This window comes from Myotis lucifugus, unplaced genomic scaffold (genome assembly GCF_000147115.1).
Source record: "Myotis lucifugus unplaced genomic scaffold, Myoluc2.0 scaffold_155, whole genome shotgun sequence".
NCBI lineage: Eukaryota > Metazoa > Chordata > Mammalia > Chiroptera > Vespertilionidae > Myotis > Myotis lucifugus.
Window position 1 is genome coordinate 2,511,331 of NW_005871203.1, and position 22,754 is coordinate 2,534,084.

A 22,754-nucleotide genomic window follows, 5' to 3' on the forward strand; every position below is an offset into this window, starting at 1 on the left:
CGATCCATTCATTTAAAAACATTTACTGCCTGGCTGGTGTGGCTCAGTGGTTGAGTGTCGACCTATGAATCAAGATTTGATATCCGGTCAGGGCACATGCCCCGGTTCGGGCCCGATCCCCAGTGTGGGGCGTGCAGGAGGCAGCCAATCAATGTTTCTCTCTCATCATTGATGTTTCTATTTCCCTCTCTCCCTTCTTCTCTGAAATCATTTTTTTAAAATTTACTTAGTACTGACTCTGGGCCCAGCACTGTGCTGGGTGCTGATGGTGGAAAGACACCTGTGTTTAAGAAGTTCACCATTTGGAAGGGGAAATAAACAAACAAAGGAAGTTCACAATTCAGCTGCTGGGTGGGAGAAGACAGATATGAAGCAAGCCTTCCAAACACATGAAGGGGGGCATCACTACCATGTCCTGGCAAAGCTAAAAAGACTTCACAAGACAAAATGCATGCATGTGTGAGAAGCCAGGAGGTAAGAAACATGTCATTTTTTCTGCACAACTTAAGAATGCCCAGGAGGCATCTAGTTGGCTGCTCTGATTTTCCTAATCACGTATGCACTGGGGTTGCTGGCATTAGAATCCAGAGTGCAACTTCCAATGAGAATGAAAAGTCTAATGGACAGAGGCACACACACCTGCCTATGGAGGCCTGATGTTTCCTGGGAGCGAGCAGCACTTCCTGTGAAACGGCACTGACCTGAGAGTGTGTTTATGTACATGGGCACAGCATCACTCACGCCATATGGTGCAAAGAGAGCCCTAAAACACAAGGGCATCAGAGCAGTCCCATTCGCTTCTCTTCCCACATGTCACCGCTTCACAAGCACACATCAGTGCCCACAGTGCTTGGCATCTGACTCACTGAGCAGCTAACTGAAAACCCTGCCTCCCTTGGGGGCTCTGTGACTCACACATGGTCTTCTTTTCCTTGAAGAATGAAATCTACTCTCCACCCAAAGGTCCAAAGATTGAACACACTTTTCTAGTCAAAAGAAACAGTGCCCAAATGTGCTCCACAACTCTGGGTGTCCAAAGAGTGAGCCCCTCCAAGACTCCTGTACCTCGGGGCTCCAGGAAAGGAAGACAGAACAGCTTTTGAATGTGACCAAAGAAGGCATGGGCCAGACCAGACCCAGGCCACCTTACAGGGCGGCATGGGGAGCGAAGTGCAGCGCCCCCGCCCTCCCCCCCCCCTTGAGGTACTCGAATCACAGATGTGTCTGGCCTGCCAAGGGCTCAAGACCGCTTTTGTTCTCTGCAGCCACATCTGAATGCTTAGACATTCAAATAATGATATCAGCAACTCAGTTGGAATGAAAAATACAATTTATGTGAACTAATTTGTTCTGCAAGTGATTTGTGGAGATAGCTTTTTGAAGGCTTGTTATATTTTCCAAATATTTTCACCACACAAAAAAAAGAAGAACAATATTGCTGACAAGAATGGAATGGTTGGAAACAAAACAAAATAAAACTCATGCAAAAATGCCTTTAGCATTATTTTTCATGGTATTATCAGTCTTTAGGGATAAGATATTTGGTTGTCAGTCGTAACCTTGGAAACTCGCCTAACCAACTTTCAAACAAAAAAGAAGATTGAGTTGGCAAAGTTCACTACTCAACTGCCAAATACCCCAACTAATGATATTATCCAGGTTCGTTTCGCACAACAAATTTAATTTCTTAGAGAGAAACTTGAAATTTATAAGAGAACCCTGGAGAATTTGAATTTTAATAATCAATTATTCTTCAGCCTGATTCATCTTATAAACATATGGGATATGCAAAATATTAAATTAGTTTAAAAAGCCAGACCTCTAACTCAGAGTTGAGGAAAACTTTTAAATAAATGAAGAATAACTGCCAGATGTTCTGATGCTCTAATACAATTTTTTGGCTCCATGGTGTACAATGCTTCCACACTGTGACAAAGAGAAGAATTCCTTTCTCTAACGTCATTCTTTTCCAACCAAGAAAACAGCTACCTTCTATACCTTACTGCACTCGGAACTGAGGCTTCTGATTTCACCTCCTTGGGTAGGATGTTTTCTAAAATGCTGGAGCTGTTTACTTCTAGGACACAAATAGAAAGGCCATGCTGGGCAGCACCTCCTGCATGGGTCAGGGGGCAGCGGTGGGGACAGGAGCTAAGAAAACACGATGGCTTTGGGTGACCTTCCTTGGGGAGTCTTGGTCTCAGGCAATCCATGACCACTAGTACTGACTCCTCAATAGCCTGTGTATGAACAAGGGTTCCAGAAGCCAGCAGAAAGCCCCTGATTGACAATCACTTCACAATGCATACAGAATCCTACAAACCCAAGGATACCACAAAATTAACTTTTAAAAGCAGAAGAAATTTAGACTAGTCCTTTAATTGAACACCTTTAACTGTTATCAGCACAAACACTTAACACAGCATTCCCCAAACTGCATTCTTCAGAGTGCCTCTTTCTTACCTAGTGACAATCCCACTTTAGTCTTGCCTAATCAATAAAATAGTCACACATGCCTACTAGGTTTTAATTGTCCTGGTACCACCTAAATCATCTCCCATGTCACACCGGGTTCCTTACTTTGAGAAACCAGGTCCATGATCCAAGCAGGTTTAAGGATTCACCTACAAATCTCAGCATCCTGCCCAGCAGAAAGTGAAGCCAGTTGCCCCAACTCTGCCCAAATCACTGACGTCCCATGCTTTGCCTTCTTAAAGCAATTGGTGACATAGTCACTTTCAAACACACTAAGATCTGAACGGTGAACTTTCTGAGCGAGGCCAAACCACCAGCCACCTTGTTTATGAGAACAGGGCTGGCCAACAGTGAACACATGGGACACTTCAAGTCACACACACGCCCAGCCACTGGACAGCCACCAGGCATGGGTCTGTCGTTCCCCAGACAGACTTACGTTCACAGCTTCTGTTTTGCATTCGTCGTCGCTGTCTGGGGCAGAGAGCGCCAGCAGGATTGGACACACTTTGTTTTCAATATCGTGCTGGAAAATCAGATCCTGCTCCAGAAGAATCAAGAGCGCTTCCTGGCTTGACTTTCTAACCTAGAAGAGGAAAAAGGCAAAGGGAATCACAGAGTGAGCCCACGTGCTCTCGGGATGAAGACCAAGCTTTCTCAGCAGAGCACCCAGCTGGCCCTGCCTCCCCTCCGCCATGGTTCTGGAACCTTCAGGCATACTTCCTTCCTGAGGCCTTAGAACATGTACTCCCTCAGCCCGACTGGCTCCTGCCATTCGATATTCTCAGGCCAACGTCCTTCCCATCAGGTCAGGCCTCGTCTGTACCCTAACAGCACCCCACACTTTCCTCTCATGGCTCATATCCCAGATCTGCACTATATAGATGCACGCGTGTGCACGTGCACACTCACATGCACACACGTGCACACATGCACACACGTGCACGCACGCACGCACACACAGATACACACATTTTTCTGTATTATGACACAATGCCGTCTGTCTTTCCCACCCAGACATGGCTGGGGGGCCGTGTCTGACTTGTCCTCTGTCCTCCTGTGCACCCTCACGACCTGGCAGCAGGTTGACGACATGGAGTGCAGCTTCCCACTGCTTTGCAAAACCCTAGGACACCACGCCCGGGCGTGAATCATGTCAGCTACAACAGGAGGCAGGGCTCAGAGGACAGGAGCAGGACTCAGTGCAGAGAAGAGGAAGGCAGAAGGCTATACTTCATAGTCGGCCTGGGGTGAGCCAGCACGAGAACTCGAGGGAACCTAGGATGCTGAGAGATGACATTTTTGGGGAAATGAAAGCAGAGAAAGTTCCAATTGATAGAGCCAGTCACAGAATATGCTGCTCCAGGCCTATGTTGAGGCAGGAGAACAGCGATAGGACCAGAAATATAAGGAGTCACAGATGAGGAACAGAGAGTGGTTACAGAGAGCCAGCCTCTGAGACTAAAGCCACAGCATTAACTTTCTGAACAGGTGGCAAGATGAAAAAGTATTTTGGAAGATCTTTCCGGCAGTGTGTACCGAGGAAATTGGAGGCGATGACAGACTGAGGGCAGAGAGGTCAGTGAGGAAGTGATTGCAGTGATCGTGGTGGGGGGAGAACAGAGAAAAGGCAATATCACCGGGCAAGGTGACGGGACCGCATGTCCAACTAGAGACAGTGACAGTGATGCCCCCAATAACTCTGAGGTGTCGAGCACTTGGTGAGTGTCTATGCCAGGAGCAGAGAACAAGAGAGGACCACAGAGCAGAGGAGTCAGACCTGTCAGCTGCCTCCCTGTGGGACACAATCCCAGGTGATGGCTCAAAAGGCGAGAGGGCAGCTGGGAGGACACGCCAGACCGTGAGGGGGAGCCGTGAGTGGACATGGAGCCAGATGGCAAAGGCAGTTCGAAGCCTGCCAAGGGCGAAGGGTGGCCCCAAAAAGTTATATCCATGTCAAATCCTTGCAATCTCTGTATGGGATCTTATTTGGAGAAAAAGTCTTTGCAGATGTGATTAAGTTCAGGATCTTGAGGTCATCCAGGATTATTGGGGTGGACCCTAAATGCAATCACAAGGGTCCTTACAAGGCAAGAGGAGAAGACAGACAAAAGAGGGAATAAGGCCACATGAAGATGGAGGCAGAGATGGGACTGATGCAGCCATAAGCCAAGGAAGCCAGCAGCCGCCGGAAACTGGACGAGGCAGGAAGGATCCTCCCCTGGAGCCTCGAAAGCAAGTGCGGTTTGGACTCAGGTCCCCAGAACTGTGAAAGAATCAACGCCTGTTGTTTTAACATCCAGCCTGTGGTTGCGGCTGCCCCAGGACACTCATACACAAGCAAGGAAAGGGGAGAGAACAGTGTGCTCAAAGGTATAGATAGGACCTCTGGAGATGTGTGAGACGTCCCAGATGACAGCAGTGAGGTGGCCTGGGTGAAGTGGCAGAGCGGGAGGCGGAAGCGTCAGCTGAGGTCAGAGTGGAAAAGGTTTCAGTATCCCACTAAGACTCCTGGTGATTATTCTGGTGCCACAGGGAGCCCCGAGAGCTGGCAGAGGAGGAAAAAGGTCAGACTCAGCTTCAGTGAGGATAACAGTTTAGAAACCTCAAGGGGTTCTGAAAGCTGAGAGCAGGCGAGGGGCTCCCAGGCAGGGATGCTCCCAGCTCTGGATCCAGGGGCCAGGGGCAAAAAGGAGAGGATAGGTGTGAGAGACACAGCGAAAAGAGCTGAGTCATCACTGAAGATGATCACAGAAAATCTAAGGTGACTCTGGAGTTTTTACCTTAGGCCACCAGTAACCAAAATAGAAATAAGGGAGGCACCAAGACTGAGGGGAAAGAGAAAGGTGCAGGTGCTGGAGTCTTGAGCTCCACGCGGTGCAATGGATCTCCGGGGAGAGCCATCCAGTGGGCTATGGAGATGGAGGTCAGGACGCACGCACCCCAGGGACATGGGTAAGGGACAGCAGTCAGGTTGTCACCGCAGATGGGTCTCTCTAGGCCAGTGATGGCGAACCTTTTGAGCTCGGCGTGTCAGCATTTTGAAAAACCCTAACTTAAATCTGGTGCCGTGTCACATATAGAAATTTTTTGATATTTGCAACCATAGTAAGACAAAGACTTATATTTTTGATATTTATTTTATATATTTAAATGCCATTTAACAAAGAAAAATCAACCAAAAAAATGAGTTCACGTGTCACCTCTGACACGCATGTCATAGGTTCGCCATCACTGCTCTAGGCCCACAGAAGCAGTTGAGACAGAGGGAATCCTGGCACTGTGAGAAAAAGACGAGAAAGCACCCTGGAAGGTCGGGGAGGCCAGGACAGAGACTGGGGACGACGCAGGCAAGGAGGAAGGGCAGCTAAGAGCCCAACAGGTGACAGTGGTGTGAACACTGCATCCCAACCTGCGCTCTGCCATTACTACCTGGGCATCTGGGTGCAGGAATTACCACCTTGGGGCCTTGCTCTGGCCTCCGTCACAGTGGACAGTAACAGTGCCATGTCGCAGGGTGGCTGTGTGGTGAATGACCGAACAGGCAGAAGGACTCAGACCAGGGTTCGGGTGAGTGTGCCCCAGATGAGTGCTGGCTAGGATCTCTCAGAGACCAGTGTCAGAGCCCAGAGAGGCAAGAGTCAGGACGATCCCAGCCCAGGAGAAGCAGAGTCCACGTCCTGGTCACTTTTCACCCACTGTCAGGGCAGAGCCATGAAATGCCTGGTGGGCATCCAAGAAAGGGGTCTTCAAAACCCCAAAGTGCCTAACAGTGACAAATGGTACAAACATATCAAGCCAAGAGAAAATAAATTGTGGGAAAAAGACAAATGTAATTCCATAGCACAGTTAAAATGAATGACCAAGAGCTTTTGGATCAATGTGGATAGATCTTAAACATGGAGAAATACCAACCAGCAAGTGGCAGAATAGAGAGTGCAGCCTGATGCCACTTAGGTAAGGCTTTAAAGCACCCCAAACAAGGCACTGTCTCATCAGGGCCGCTTACACAGCAGTGTGATTCTAAAATCCCCGGGAGGAAGGGTCACCCTGAGCTCAGGATGGCAGTTCTTCTACTGAAGGGGAGGGAGGGAGACGAGTGGGAGTCAGGGGCAAAAAGCAGTCTTAACCATATCTGTAACCTATAAACAGAAGGGTTGGAAGCAAAATTGCAAAATGTTAATACTTGTCGAATAACAGCAGTGGGTATATGGGTGTTTATTATACAAACCTCTCATGTGATTAAAATATTTTATGATATTTTAGAAAATGAAACTATTTTTGAAAAAAACAAAAACACTGGATTTCACAATGAGGTGAGTTGAGTCTGTGACTTTTGGGAGCATCTGCAGTGTAGTAGCTGAGGCCCGACTGTGAGCCCATTCAGGGGTAGGGGCTGCTGAGGCTCCTCGTTTGAGAAGCTTGCAGGAGGGAAATTAGTGATAGTGCATCCAGGGTCAAGGCCAAGGGATGAAAAGATGAGGGAGACTTAGGCATGATTATAATCAAAAGAGCCCTAGCCAGTTTGGCTCAGTGGACAGAGCGTCAGCCTACGAACTGAAGGGTCCTGGGTTTGATTCCAGTACAGGGCACATGCCTGGGTTGTGGGCGTGGGCTCGATTCCCAGTAGGGGGCGGGCAGGGAGCAGCCGATCAATGATTCTCTCACATCATTGATGTTTCTCTCCCTCTCCCTTCCTCTCTGAAATCAATAAAAATATATTAAAAATAATAATAATCAGAAGAGAAAAGCCAATGAGAGAGCCTGGAAAAATAAGCAAGCTTATGAGACAGAAGATGGAAGCAAAGAGGAAATGAAGACATCAGACTTGAGCAGGGAATGGGACATCCATTCCCCCCGAGACACAAGGCAAGTAAGTAGCTCATGACAGCTGAAGAAATGTGGAGTGTTTACAGCTGATTCAGTTCTACAATTCTTTACTGAAGATATCTGCAGGTAGCAGACCCTAAGCTAGGCCCCGGAGATAAGTAAGACCTAGCTGTACAGTCAGGGGCTCAGAATCTAAAATGGGAGAGAAAGTATCAGTTACAATACCCAGTGGAATCTGGGCAATCCTAAAACACACAACAGATGAGCCTAGTGAGATTGACGCGAAATCCTGGGCTCCTCCTCCAGCTCGCTGCTCCCCAACACACACAAGCACACCTCTGTACCTCAGGTTCCTCACCTCTACAGCAAGGATGAATTAGCAAGGGTGCCCACACTTCACAGGGAGGTTCGGAAGAGTAAACAAGAATCCTGGCTAATCCTGGAGCATGGTGTGCGACAGGGGGAGTCCAGCAATGGGAGCTGTTAAATAGCAGCAGTCAAGGTGATAATATTGATAATATGCCCAATTTTGTTCATTTCATGCCTTACACGAGTCACTGCATGTTCAATGGCAATGAAAGATACCTGAGGATGAACAGAGAGACAAGCTGGCCTGAGATCTGATGCTGGGTGGGACCTGGAATACCCACTCCCCCATGTAAAAAAATGTGCATCTTTGCTGAAGTGAGAATCCTAACTCATCAGGGACCCTCAGGTACTCCCAGCGGCCCATACTGTGGACATCTGGAAGGGCCAGCCTCTGTGAAAGTGAGGCAGAGACTGGTGAGAGTAGGAGCGGAGGGGCATTCGGGAGGATCAAGGAGAATGAAGGGACTGGTAGGTGCCTGTGGCATCAGTGGCAGGATGGGGACAGGTGAGCCATGAAGGAGTGTGGGCTCTGCCCAAGAGCTGTAAAGAGTCTGAGGCATTTCAGTGAGATGATTTCATCGCATTTCTGTGTCTAAAGATGACAGGAATGGAGAAGAGGGGATACCCTACTCCTCTCTTTATACTCAGTATGAAGTCTCGCGCCTTGCTCCTTATGGGCACTCAGAACCTGTCTGAAGAAGTGAATGAATGGAAGAAACCATCAGATGAGACCTGTGTGGGGGAAATGTAAGCACCTAGAGAAGAAAATGCAAAACTAATCAAAATACTGATGTTAGGAGAGTGGAAATAGGGAGACTTTTTCCTTCTTTGAAACTACATTTAATCCTGTCACACTGTTCAACATTTAAAAGTAAATATTTACTCTTTTTAAAATGCTTGGCTCAAGGAAGAAATACAAGTCCACACTGTAGAATTTCTTGAAAACAACAATAATGAAAACGTAGCATATCATAAAAAATTATAAATATATTTAGCCTTTGTGGAAATCCACTCCCAAAATAAACTGAAAGATAGAAATGGTGTAAGGCTATCTGTTGCAATAATTTTAAAGTGGCAAAAGGAGGGATAACCCAAATGTCTATTGATAAACAATGGTACATGTGCTCATTGGAGTGCTACACAGCCAGAGCAAAGAAATAAGGAGGCTTTCCCTGGACTGCTATGGGCTGACCCCCAGGACACCCTAGACCAGCCGTGCGCAAACTACGGCCCGCGGGCCGGATCCGGCCCGTTTGAAATGAATAAAACTAAAAAAAAAAAAAAAGACTGTACCCTTTTATGTAATGATGTTTACTTTGAATTTATATTAGTTCACACAAACACTCCATCCATGCTTTTGTTCCGGCCCTCCGGTCCAGTTTAAGAACCCATTGTGGCCCTCGAGTCAAAAAGTTTGCCCACCCCTACCCTAGACAGTGGGAAAAGCAAGGAACGGAGCAGCAAACACAGCAGCCACCTTGCAGCTGAGAGGAGGAACAAGATGGGGCAGAAGACAAGGACATATGTGAATTTGCTTAGAGTTATGTGTGTGTGTTTTATAAAGGTAAGAATAAACCAAAACCTATTGAAAATGGTTTATCAGACACTCCTAAAAAATTTACAGGGGCAGAAGAGGCAGGCAGGGAGATCAGAATGGAAGTCAGGTTTCTCTGAATATACTGAGTCTGTTTTACAGCTTTTCCTGTGGAATCACATAAAAACATTTTAACTAATTATAAGTCTAAATTAAATCAAAATGTAAATGCTAAAGCAATTCCTACAAATAAAAAAATGAAAACAAATGAGCCTAAATGCATATCAAGCTATCAGATTCACCACGAGAAGGGTTGATGCAAGTGACTTGAAAATGTGGGACTACTCACATGACTGTGTGTCTCCAGGGCAGATGGCCTGAGAACAAGTAAATCTTAATCTACAGCCAGTAATTCTACCATAGGCTTAGTAATAACACAAGTATTTTCCTTCTAGATACACACATACATACATGTTAATACCATTAGGAAGCAAGATTCGTACTGTGTAAAAAATAATATATGCACACACATATATAATCAAATAAGTAAAAACTCTATAAACCTAGAGTTTTTGCTTACATTTACATTTTGAACTGGAAATATCAATATAGCCTTAGGAGGAATTTTCATTTTTTAAAAAAATCAATTGCTCTGTCACTAGAAGCAATGACTAATCTCATAGCAATGAGCATCCCAGTATCCATACTCTGGCTTCCTATTATCATATCCCTCTTTTTTTTTGGGGGGGGGGGGGGTATAGTACTTTTATAAGAGTTTCACAAAACTAGAATTCTAACTATATATATAGTTAGAATTCTAGTTTTGTGAAACTAGAATTACTCCCTGCCCCCCCCCGCCCCCCCCGCCCCGCCCCATCTCCTGTCTTCCCTCTTAGGTTGGACAGTCTGTTCGATGCTTCTATGACTCTGGCTCTATTTTTGTTCATCAGTTTATGTTGTCCATTATATTCCACAAATGAGTGAGATCATGTGATATTTGTCTTTCTCTGACTGGCTTATTTCGCTTAGCATAATGCTCTCCAGGTCCATCCATGCTGTTGCAAATGGTAAGAATTCCTTCTTTTTTACAGCAGCGTAGTATTCTATTGGGCAGATGTACCACTGTTTTTTAATCCACTCACGTGCTGATGAGCACTTAGGCTGTTTCCAAATCTTAGCTTTTGTAAATTGTGCTGCTGTGAACATAGGGATGCATATATCCTTTCTGATTTCTTGGGATATATTCCTAGAAGTGGGATCACAGGGTCAAATGGGAGTTCCATTTTTAATTTTTTGAGGAAACTCCATACTGTTTTCCACAGAGGCTGCATCAGTCTGCATTCCCACCAGCAGTGCACGAGGGTTCCTTTTTCTCTACATCCTCTCCAGCACTTGTCGTTTGTTGATTTGTTAATGATAGTCATTCTGACAGGTGTGAGATAATACCCTATTGCCCTTTTGATTTGCATCTTCCAGATTATTAGTGACTTTGAGCATGCTTTCATATGTCTCTTGGCCTTCTGTATGTCCTCTTTTGAAAAGTGTCTATTTAGGTCCTTTGCCCATTTTCTGATAGGATTGTTTATCTTCCTTTTGTTAAGTTGTATGAGTTCCCTGTAAATTTTGGAGATTAAACCCTTATCAGAGATAATATTGGTAAATATGTTCTCCCATGCAGTGGGCTTTCTTGTCATTTTGTTGGTTTCCTTTTGCTGTGCAGAAGCTTTTTATTTTGATGTAAAATTTGTTTATTTTGTCCTAAGTTTCCATTGTCCTAGCAGCTATATCGGTAAAGATATTGCTATGACATATGTCTGATATTTTGCTGCCTATGGATTCCTCTAAGATTTTTATGGTTTCCTGTCTTATGTTTAAGTCCTTTATCCATTTTGAGTTTATTCTTGTGTATGGTGTAAGTTGGTGGTCTAGTTTCATTTTTTTTGCATGCATCTGTCCAATTTTCCCAACACCATTTACTGAAGAGACTGTCTTGACTCCATTGTATGCTCTTGCCTCCTTTGTCAAATATTAATTGAGCATAATGGCTTGAGTCGATTTCTGGGTTCTCTGTTCTGTTCCATTGGTCTGTATGTCTGTTCTTGTGCCAGTACCAGGCAGTTTTGAGAACAGTGACTTTGTAATATAGCTTGGTATCTGGTATTGTGACCCCTCCAACTTTGTTCTTCTTTCTCAGGATTGCTGTGGCTATTTGGGGTCTTTTTTTATTCCAGATGAATTTTTGGAGAGTTTATTCTAGGTCTGTGAAATATGCCGTTGGTATTTTAATGGTGATTGCATTGAATCTATAGATTGCTTTGGGTAGTATGGACATTTTAATTGTGTTGATTCTACTAATCCGTGAACACAGTATATTCTTCCATTTGTTTATGTCCTCCTCTATCTCTTTTTTCCAACATCTTATAGTTTTCTGAGTACAGGTCTTTTACCTCCTTAATTAAGTTTATTCCTAGGTATCTTAATTTTTTTGTTGCTATGGTAAATGGGATTTATCATTTCCCTCTTAAAGGAACCAGGGCATCTTGGAGAAATGGCCAGTTGCAGGTAAAAGTGAGCTATCCAAGTCTACCGGGTCACGTCAAGAAGATTCAGGGGCTAACTTACAGAGCTCCCCCTGATCAAACTTAGGATAATTTGTCTGGCTGGCATGGCTCAGTGGTTTAGTGTCAACCTATGAACCAGGAGGTCATGGTTCAATTCCCAGTCAGGGAGCATGCCTGGCTTGATCACCAGTGTGGGGCGTGCAGGAGGCAACCAATCAATGATTCTTTCTTATCATTGATGTTTCTATCTCTCTCCCCCTCTCCCTCTCTAAAATCAATGAAAACATATTATTTTTTTAAAAAGCTAGGATAATTTGGTCATCAAAAAGGATGGCTGCAATGGATGGAAACATCTAATATGCTAAAATTCACAGGTTCATAACAATACTCAAACAAATTTTTAAAACCTAATTGGTAACCTTTGTAGATTATTAGGACACCAACTAATTATTCTAGAAACTGATAAATAAAGGGGAAATAAAGCATTTATACTGTCTTCCCTGGACAAACTGATTTTCAGGGTTACCAAATAGCTGAGGGAGAAATTCTTTATAGAAGAAACCCAGCTATGAAATGAAGAAGAAATGATGGGATTTGAGCATCACAAGTTTACAGCCTCTAATGAAATCCTGGATGTGGCAATGATCACCCATGGCTGCTCCTGGTTGATGGGGATTTCATAATGAACAGGGAAGGCTGACAACACCTGCACCCAGCGACTACACAGCTCTCTGCTCCCTGACTTGATGCTGGAGGAAAACACAGCAGCATCCAGAACATATGCTCACTGTACGATAAAGAAGTCTGACAGAGCCTCTAAATTGCCTACAGTGTGGGAAATACTGAGAATGGAGGAACATCTCGAACAACACGATGGGGACAAGATCAGCCAGATCCCAAGTGCGGGAAATCTGACAGGACTAATGGCCCAGTTTCTTCAACAAACAAATAGCAGAGGGAAATAGGGAGGGAGACCTTTATAAATTAAAAGAGATTTAAAGACATGTCAACCAAATCCAAGTATGAACTTGTGTGTCGTCTGATTTGAACAGTCTATCTGCAAAACCAGATTTATGAGAAAACTGGGGAAATTTGAACAATGACTAGATAACAGATGATATTAAGAAACTACTGATAATTTTTACACTTGTGATAATGGCACTGTCATTATGTTTCTAAAGTGTCTATATTTCTCAGAGTGTAATACTAAAGCATTCATAGCTGAAATGATACAGTGTCTGGGAACTGCTTTTATCTGGGTTGGATTTATGTTGGTAAGCGAAATGAAAAAAGACTGGTCAAATGCTAATGATAGTGAAGCTGGGGAACAGTACAGGAGCATTCATTTTAATATTCTCTCTACTGATATGTGTGTTTGGAAATTTCCATAATAAAAAGTAAAAAAAATAAAAGAAGCATCTCATAATAATAATAACAGGTGTCGTCTACCTTCCTAGGTGATTAGAGGGACAGGGCACAAACAGATCTTTTGTGCCCAAATCACCTAACTCTAAGAAGCTGTTTTCTGAATGACGAAGATCAGTTAAGTAAGACTAAAGAGAATTTGCTATCGAGATCTTAAGGTTACAATTTTTCATACCTGATTGTTTCGATCGGTGAGGTACCGCACTACAATAGGTATGAGATATTCGGAGAACACCTTTGAAAAATTTGACCTGTTTTCTTGTAAAAAAATGGCAATAGGAGGAATCTGTTCCATCAGCTCAGTCCGCACTGTGGGCTCTGCAGCAATAAAAAACAACAAAGAAAAGAATTATATAAGACTACACCAAGCATCTTATTTAGTACATACTGATAGTTTCTAGCTTTTCTTACTAAAATACTTTATCAAAAAAATTAGACAAATGCAGTTTAAAGATCATTTCCCATTCAGAGTATTTATGCTACAGACAGGCTTAAAAAGCTAATAAGCTATATGGCAATATAAAAACATAAAAAGAAGAGAGAATGACAACTCTATTATAACAAGCCATATATAAATCGAGGAGGGTGCAAGAAGTCTGCATCCTGGGCCAGCGTCCAAAAGCCATTACAACTAATGGCATATATGCCAGACCTATGGGTTGTGCTTATTTAAATTCCAGCCAGAATGTATACATTATAAATAATTCTTTCATAAATGCACTCCCCCACAATCCACGCATCCCAATTATTTCTAAGGCAAAGCATTAAACAAAAGAGCAGCTTGAGCGCCAATATACCACATTAAATTTAACACAAATATATAATTGCTTCAGTGCTGTAAATGGTGACTCATTTATAAAGAGAATCCATTTAACGACTCAAAACATCCACTTGGGCCTTTTTAAAAACATTGTGTCATAGTCTTATGAATATTTTAAACTAATATGGGAACTATATGGAAGGCTTATTTTGCCATTTTCAGTTAAAATGATCAAAACCTAAAGCAAATCTAAGATTTCTAAAACTTTCTGAAGCTGTTCACCAGTCATTATAAATGGGGGGTTTAGTTGTCAGTACTGGTAAACCCACTACTCAGTCATCTGACTTATCTGTTCGAGGCGAGGGTTATATCTCAGTGTCTACCATACAGCAGTGTGCTTTTCTTCCACAATAGCAATCGTGGAGGTAGAAAGAGAAAGAAAAATCAAGATTAGTCTACAAAGATCAGAGGTGAGGGAGAGTAATGACTGGATTGTTGTAATCCTTCTTTTGATTGGCTATTTCTTAGCAACCAATAGTCTGGCAGAACTCGTGAAATACAAAAGGCCTAACTGCCAGGGCAAAGAGCATTCATAGCCGTTAGTCATTCTCATTTTCTGAAAATAAGGATCATCTAATGCCAAACAAGACACCCATTCTTCATGACAAAATCCATTCATGGGTAGACATTGCTTTAAATTTATTGATTAATAAACAGGGTTTTTTTTTATGTCAGCTATCATTGGTTATAAACAATTTCTTGGAAATGAGCAAGTAAAACGTAAAAGTATATACTCCTTGTACAAACCTGCATCTTCTGACAATCTGACCACAATTGCCATGACCGTTAAGAAGTCTTCTTCATCATTACCGAAGTCCCTGAAGATATCAAGTAGCCCTCTGGCAATAATCTGACTGTAGAGACGAGAAATGATACAACAGTTACATGGACAACACTGACTGCTAGGGTGCGGGCTACCGGCAGATCATACAACCAGAGAGCAAAGGAAAGTCTGTGACCTCCATCCGGAGGGGAGGAAGTGTCCAGGAACGTCCAAATATGATCATTCCGATGTGGGTCAATAGCCTACAGGGACGGGACCGTGTCTTCTAATCTGGCAGTCACTGGAGGTCCAAACTGTCCACTTGGGACAAGGGAAACCCTCTACTCCTTTTCTGACTGATTCTTCAGACCTAGACAGACTTGGGAGACAGGCCCCATGACATCGGAGGGGATTAAGTGACCAATAAATGCAGAAGGAAAAGCCCAAAGAGACATTGATGGCCACCTCAGTCTGAAATGCTCTCTACCCACTAGGTGCCAGCAGCATCCTCACCCCATGATGTGACAACCAAAAATGTCTGCAGGGCAGTGGAGCAAAATCACCGCTGGTTGAGAACCAACACATTAGAGGGCGCCGGGCAAAAGCTACACGGAAACTCTCTGCACTATCCTGCAGATCTTCTGAAAATCTGAAAATACTTCAAAATTAAGGTTAAATACATAACAAAACACAAAGACAAAAAAAAGCCACAATGAGGTAACACTACACCCATTACAAGAACTCAAATTGTGAGAGTACCTGGTGCTGGTACTAGATATAAAGATATAAAGCAACAGGAACACACTGACATCGTCAGAGAGAATGCAAAACAGCACATATGATCTGGAAAACAATTTGAGAGTTCCTCAAAAAGTCAAACATACATTTATTATTCAACCCAACAATTCTCTCCTGGGTATTTATTTACCCAATGAAATGAAAAGGTGCGTCCACACAAAAACTTGTACACAAATGTCCATATTAGCGTTTTTTTGTAATAGCCACACAATGGAAAGCTCCAATGCTTGTCAACAAGGGCTATCCACACAATGGAATATAACTCAGCAATAAAAAGGTATGAACTGCTGGTAACCAAAAGCACAAATAACAAATGCATTTTGCTAAGAAAAAGCAGCCATACAGAAAAGACTACATACCACATGATTTCATATATATGAAATTCTAAAAACCTTAGCATCCAGAAACAAGTCAGTGGTTGCCTGGGCCAATTGTGGTGAGGGAGGGAGGGGCTGACCACAAAGAGGGGAAAAAGAGGGTGATGGAAATGTTCAAACTTGACCACGGTGATGGCTGCATGACTGTGTACATTTACCCAAACTCGTCTCACTGGACGCTTTAAGTGGGTGAATTTTATTGCATGAAAAATATGCCTCAATAAAGCTGTTTTATATAAAGACATGGAGGAAGGGACATTCAGTGCAATCAGCAGTGGCTTACAGTGACCTGGAGGACTCGGTGAGCGAGAAGAGGGACTGGCAAATGGAAAGAGGCCCCTGCTTGCCTATCTCTGTCCTCTGGCTACCTGACAATCCAGGATCAACAAACATCACTTCTGGTTGTTCATCTGGAGAACTAGCTAAAGGTGAAAAGCCACCTTGATTTTTAGGAAAAGGCTAGAAATGTGGAATTCAAAGAGGCAGTCTTGGCCCACATACTACAAGGAAGAAATCCATCAACTCCAGCCTGTCCGTAGAGAGACTTATACCACCCCTGGGATGAAAGGTCGAGATCTGGCAGCCAGGAGGTTTGGGAAAGTCGAAACAGACACTATAAAGTCCCTGATTACATTTCACTGGACCACATTCATGTCAGCCTCCCCTGGGAAATCAAGCAACCAAGATCCCCAATCTGCTTCTAGGGCCATAGCACAGATAGACAGATCTGCATCCAGCCTCAAGTGGTCACAGGGGACCTGCCCTCTTAAGGAAGCAAGGAAAGAGTGAGGGAGAGCCCTGAACAGGGACAAATCTACCACAGTGACTACAGATGGGAGGGAGCTAAAGACACAAAGCAATTGTTGCTTTGGGCACCAAAGCTTTGGAAAATCTGGCTTCTTTATGTTGCCATGACCTGGAGAGGTCAGAGTAGAGGAGCAGAGTCCAGAAGCATCAGCCTCAATACTTCCCCTGTCAGCAATGCTAATCAGATGAGAAGAGAGGGACAACCTTACATGCCTCAGAAAAGTGTCATGAAGAGTAAATGAGATTATGCGTGGGAAGCTCATAGCATGGTACTAAGCACATGATAAGCCCTCGAGGGTGTCAGCCATCAGTATTACAATATAAGCAAAGAATTGCAATCAAAATGTCTATCAAAAGAAGGAAGCTTAAATGAATTATGATATATCTATGGTTGACATACTATACAACCATTTTATTTATTTTTATTATTATTTTAAATTCTCACCTGAGGACATGCATAGAGAGAGGAAGTGAGGGAGAGAAACATCGATGTGAGAGAATCAGTTGCCTCACACACATGCCCCGACTGGGGGATCAAGCCCACAATCCAGGCATGTGCTCTGACAGGGAATCGAACCAGCAACCTTTCAGTGCACAGGACGATGCTCAACCAACTGAGGCACTCCAACTGGGCTATACAACCATTTTTAAAGGTGCCGTGGATATGCACTGAGTAAAAGAGATGCCAGGATACAATAAATGAAAAGGCAAGGTAAGGATTTTACATATGGTGTAAGTCCATTTCTTAACACAAATTATATTTATGTACATAATATGTGCAAAACATGTACACAAAGACATATATACACATATATATACATATATACATATATATACACACTGAGTGACCAGATTATTATGACCACCTGACGTAGGCAAATTAGCTGTACACTGCATCGTATGGGATATGGAAGCCGAAGGCCTGTTCGAACACCTTTGCTGTCTGCAGTTACCAAGATAAAACGTCTCCAATTCGCACAGGAACACAAGGATTGAACAGTCGAGCATTGGAAAAAAGTCATGTGGTCCGATGAATCACGTTTCCAGTTGCATCATGCAGATGGCAGAGTGCGAATTTGGCGGAAACAGCATGAAATCATGCACCCCACATGCATGAGTACAACCCTTCATGCTGGTGGGGGCAGTGTTATGGTTTGGGGCATATTTTCTTGGCATGATATGGGCCCTTTAATTCATGTGGAACAACGTCTGAATAGCACAACATACCTAAGTATCGTTGCTGATCAGGTTCATCCTATCATGTTGATGGCGTATCCCAATGGAGATGGCTTCTTCCAACAAGACAATGTGCCATGCCACAGTGCTCGTATTGTGCAGGAGTGGTTTCAAGAACATGAGGGAGACTTTACCTTGCTTAGGTGGCCCCCACGATCACCAGATCTCAATCCAATTGAGCATTTGTGGGACGAAGTTAAAAGAGCCATCAGACAGCTGGTTCCACAGCCATCAAATCTCACAGAACTGGACAGTGCTATTCATCAGGCATGGTGTCAGATTCCTCGCATCACCTTTCAACATCTCGTGGAGTCAACGCCAAGAAGAATCACCGCAGTATTGAAGGCAAAAGGTGGCCCAAGGAAGTACTGATGGGGTGGTCATAATAATCTGTCCACTCAGTGTGTGTGTGTGTGTGTGTGTGTGTGTGTGTGTGTGTGTACCCCACGTTCAAAGGCTGTTAAATCGCGTTGTTTACCCATATCTTCAGAAAAAAATCACTTCTACTGTCGTGGTAAACAACCTGCTTCCCTATTTATAATGGTCTGGCCCTCTAGCAACTTCAGAGCGAAATTTGCCTATAAACGTCAGGTGGTCATAATAATCTGGCCACTCAGTGTATATATACACACACTCATTTAGAAAAAAATGTAAAAGAATACACACTGAACTGTTCCCAGTCATTACCTAAGACTAGTGAGGAGAGGGGACTCTCACTATTGAACACCTAAAATTGCAAAATGTTTCAACAAGTATTATTTTCATGGTTTTTTTTAAACTATAAAGAAAAAGGATGGCTTAACTTTACATGGCAATGTCCCCTGGAAATGTAACCGTGCAAGTAAGCCTTCCTGTCTTTGTCCCTTCTTCCCCTCACCCACTCATGCAGTTACATTCATGAGTTCAGCCCACCTGGCTCCAGACTCAGGGCAAGAAGCTTGGGGTACAGAGACAAGAAGGTTCCAGGCCCTGCCTGAAGGAGCTCACAGTCGTGGCCCATAAGTAGATCAGAACACCACGGGTGATGAACAGTGACAAGGTCCTTAAGACAGAGAAGAACATGGAGGGGAGCTGGAAAGACGAGACTGAGGATGAGCAGGAGTCGGGCTTCCAGAGAGACAAGGAAGGGTGAGGACATGAGGTCCAAATGTTGAACACCTCAGACAAGGACTTTAAGATAAGTGTGGTTATCCCCAACTGGTTTTGCTCAGTGGATAGAGCATCGGCCCATGGACTGAAGGGTCTGGGTTCGATTCCAGTCAGGGGCACATACCTCGGTTGCAGGCTCGTGTGGGAGACAACTAATCGATGTGTCTCCCTCACACCAATGTTTCTCTTTCTGTCTCTCTCTAAAAATCAATGGAAAAATATGCTCGGGTGAGGACTAACAACAAAGAAAAGGTAAGTGTGGTTAATATGCTGAAGGTCTACTGTTAGGCTTAGACATGCTTGGATAGTTAAGGAATACAGGAACTCTGTACTTTCTGCTCAATTTTTCTATAAACCTAAAATTGCTCACAAAATAAAGTCTATTAAAGAGAGAGAGAAAAAAGAAAGTGAAATGAAGACTTTTCCAGACAAACAAGCTGTGAGAATTCACTGGCAGCAGCCTTGTACTAATAAGAACTGTTAAAGAAAGTTCTGGAGGCAAAAAGATACTTGATGGAAATGGGCATTTTACAAAAAGAAATAAAAAGTATGAAAATGGTAAAAATAAAGGCAAAGATAAAAAATATTTTTTCTCATTTTAATTGCTTTAAAAGAGGGTTGACTATCCAAAGCAAATATAGGACAAAGTATTGTAGGGTTTATGACATGTGTAGAAGTAAAATGCAGGAAAACAACAGCAGAAAAGATGGAGAGAGGAAGTAAAAATATACTGCTGTAAGGTTCTTACACTGTTTCTTGCACTATATGCAAAGTGTATAATTTTATCTGAACATGTTGTGATAAGTTAAAGAAGTATATTATAAGCCAGCTGGCATGGCTCAGTGGTTGAACATCAGCTTGTGAACCAGGAGGTCATGGTTCGATTCCTGGTCAGGGAACATGCCTTGGTTGCAGGCTCGATCCCCAGTGTGGGGCATGCAGGAGGCAGCCAATCAATGATCCTCTCTCATCATTGAGGTTTATATCTCTCCCTCTCCCTTTCTCTCTGAAATCAATAAAAATGTATATATTTTAAAAAGAAGTATATTATAATTCCTAGAACAGTCAATAATATTTTTAGAAGAGGTATAACTAATAAGCCAATCATGGAGATCAACTGAAAATATTTTTGAAAATTTGTTTTTCTTAAAAAAGGTAGGAAAAGAGGAAAACGGCAAGAATACAGTGAGACAAATAGAAAACAAATAGCAAGATGACATATTTAAATCAAGCCATATCAACAGTAACATCAAGTGTAAATGATCTAAACATTCAAACTAAAGGCAGAAATTGTTAAATTGGATTTTTTTAAAAGCAATACCCAGCCAACTACAATAATCACACTTTAAATATAAGGCATAGATAGGTTAAAAATAAGTGGACAGACATGCACCATACATACACTAAACCAAGCTGGAATGTATATATTAGAATCAGAAAAAGGAGTATTACCAGGGATAAAGAGGGACATTACACAGTGATAAAGAGAGCAATTTATTCAAGAAAACAGAGCAATACTCAATGTGTATGCACTCAATAACAAAGTTTCAAAATACACAAAGTAAAAACTGTTTGAATTGAAAGAAAAATAGATATATCCATAATCAATGGATATATCAGATTCCAACATTCCTCTCAGTAGTTAACAGAACATAGAACATAAATAAAAAGATGGAAGACATGAACAATTTTCAAACAGCTTGATCTAATGGATATTTTTATAAGATATTCCACCCAAAACCATGGGAATTCACATTCTTTCTAAGTGCACATGGAACATTGACCAAATTAGAGCATATGGAACCATAAAATAAATTTCAACAAATTTGCCCAGGCCAGTTTTTCTCAGTGGTTAGAGCATCAGACCAAAGGGTCATGGTTCGATTCCCAGTCAAGGGCACATACCTCAGTTGCAGGCTCGATTCTCAGCCCCATCAAGACATGTGCAGGAGGCAACCAATTAATGTGTCTCTCTCACATCAATGTTTCTCTCTCTCTCTCTTTCTCCCCCCACTCCTCTTGCCTTCTCCTCCACTCTCCCTAAAAAAAAAAAATCAATGGGAAAAAATATCCTCAAGTGAGGATTAAAAAAAAACCGCAACAACTTTAAAAAAGAGAAATAATACAAAGTATGTTCTCTGATAATAATAAAAAAAAAGAAACTAAGAATCAAATAACAGAAAAATACCTGGAAAACCCTCAAATATTTAGAAATTAAACAACACTTCTAAATAACTAACTGGTTAAAGGGAAAATCATTATGGGCACTTAAAATACTTTATACTGAAAGGATATGAAATATGACATATCAGAACTTAAGGATGAAAATAATATAATACTTAAGTACTTATATTTAATAGCAATCTTACAATGTAAAATTCAGGTGTTACAAAAGAAAGGCAAAAAATAAATAAAAAGTTAAGCATCCCTCACAAGAAGAAAAAAGAACAGCAATTAAATTGCCCAAAAAAAATCTCCAAGGAAAAAAATGATGTAAATTAGAGCAGAAATTATTTAACTAGAAAATAAGTATACAATAGAGAATATCAAAGCCAAAACTTGATGCTATGAAATAACTAATAAAGTTAATATTCCTCTGATAAGAATTATCTAGGGGGGAAAAATAAGAAAGGCAACAATAACCAATAACAGGTTGGGAAATGGGGCCATACTACAGATATCATGGACAATAGAAAGAAAATTACCACTTCCCAACACATAATGAAATAACAGACCTAAGCAGTGATTATTTGAGACCACTAACATCATTAGAGGAAGGTTGGTGAGGAATTCTACAATGAAAGCATCCAACACCTGTGCCCACAGCTCAATAGTAACATCTCTAAAAGTGGGGCAGCCAGACGTTGTTTCCTGATGTTCTGTAATAAGTACATAAAACAACATATGAAGTAGTATTTAAAAACAAAATTTGATGAAGAGCATTATGCTAAGTGAAATAAACCAGTCAGAGAAAGACAAGTACCATAGGATTTCACTCATATGTGGAATCTAACGAACAAAATGAACTAACAAGCAAAATAGAGACAGACTCATAGAGAGGAGGTAGACAGCTGTCGAAGGGCAGGGGAGGCAGTGTGGAGGCGGTGGAGGGATTGAGCACAAAAAGAAAAAAAAGAGAAAAAGCCATGGACACAGACAACAGAGGTGTGATTGCTGGGGGGAGGGGAGCTGAGGAAAGTGGAGGAGGGTATGGATATAGACGTGACTTGGGGTGATGAACATACGATACAGTGTACAGATGATATGTTGTAGAATTGTGCACCTGACCACTGTATAATTGTGTTAACCAGTGTCACCCTAGTAAATTCAATAAAAAGGAAAAAATATAAATTAAAAAATTAAATAAATAAAGAAAAACAAGATTTGAAGCAGAATCTAATCAAGTCTCCAAATGTAATTTTCAGTTTACAGAAAACAAAGGGACATGTTAAATTACACTGTGAGAATAATGACCACCAAATCCAAATTGTGGAAAACTCTACAAGACTAATGACCCCTTCAATAAATAAATGATGTAGGAAGAAGATGAGAGGGATAACCAATTAGAGATTTAAAGAGATTTAAGATCAAAAGAAAACTGTAAAAAAAA

At 42.3% G+C, this 22,754-nt stretch overlaps 1 protein-coding gene across 15 annotated transcripts in view; it reads right to left on the reverse strand.

Annotated features, from left to right (window-relative positions):
• The window catches only part of LOC102425261 (putative serine/threonine-protein phosphatase 4 regulatory subunit 1-like), a 54,247-nt gene that overhangs the window by 27,201 nt on the left and 4,292 nt on the right, over nucleotides 1–22,754 (reverse strand). For 14 of the 15 annotated variants that reach the window (XR_002830876.1, XR_002830872.1, XR_002830871.1 and 11 more), the window contains exons 2-4: nucleotides 14,762–14,868; nucleotides 13,370–13,512; nucleotides 2,915–3,061 (exon numbers count right to left, since the gene is read on the reverse strand). Coding sequence is in view for 7 of the 15 variants with exons in the window: in XM_023759410.1 (XP_023615178.1) it covers nucleotides 2,915–3,061; nucleotides 13,370–13,512; nucleotides 14,762–14,868 (397 nt within the window). In the remaining 8 variants the exon portion in view is untranslated. The remainder of the gene's footprint in view (nucleotides 1–2,914; nucleotides 3,062–13,369; nucleotides 13,513–14,761; nucleotides 14,869–22,754) is intronic. The other variant, XM_023759413.1, reaches the window with a different exon arrangement.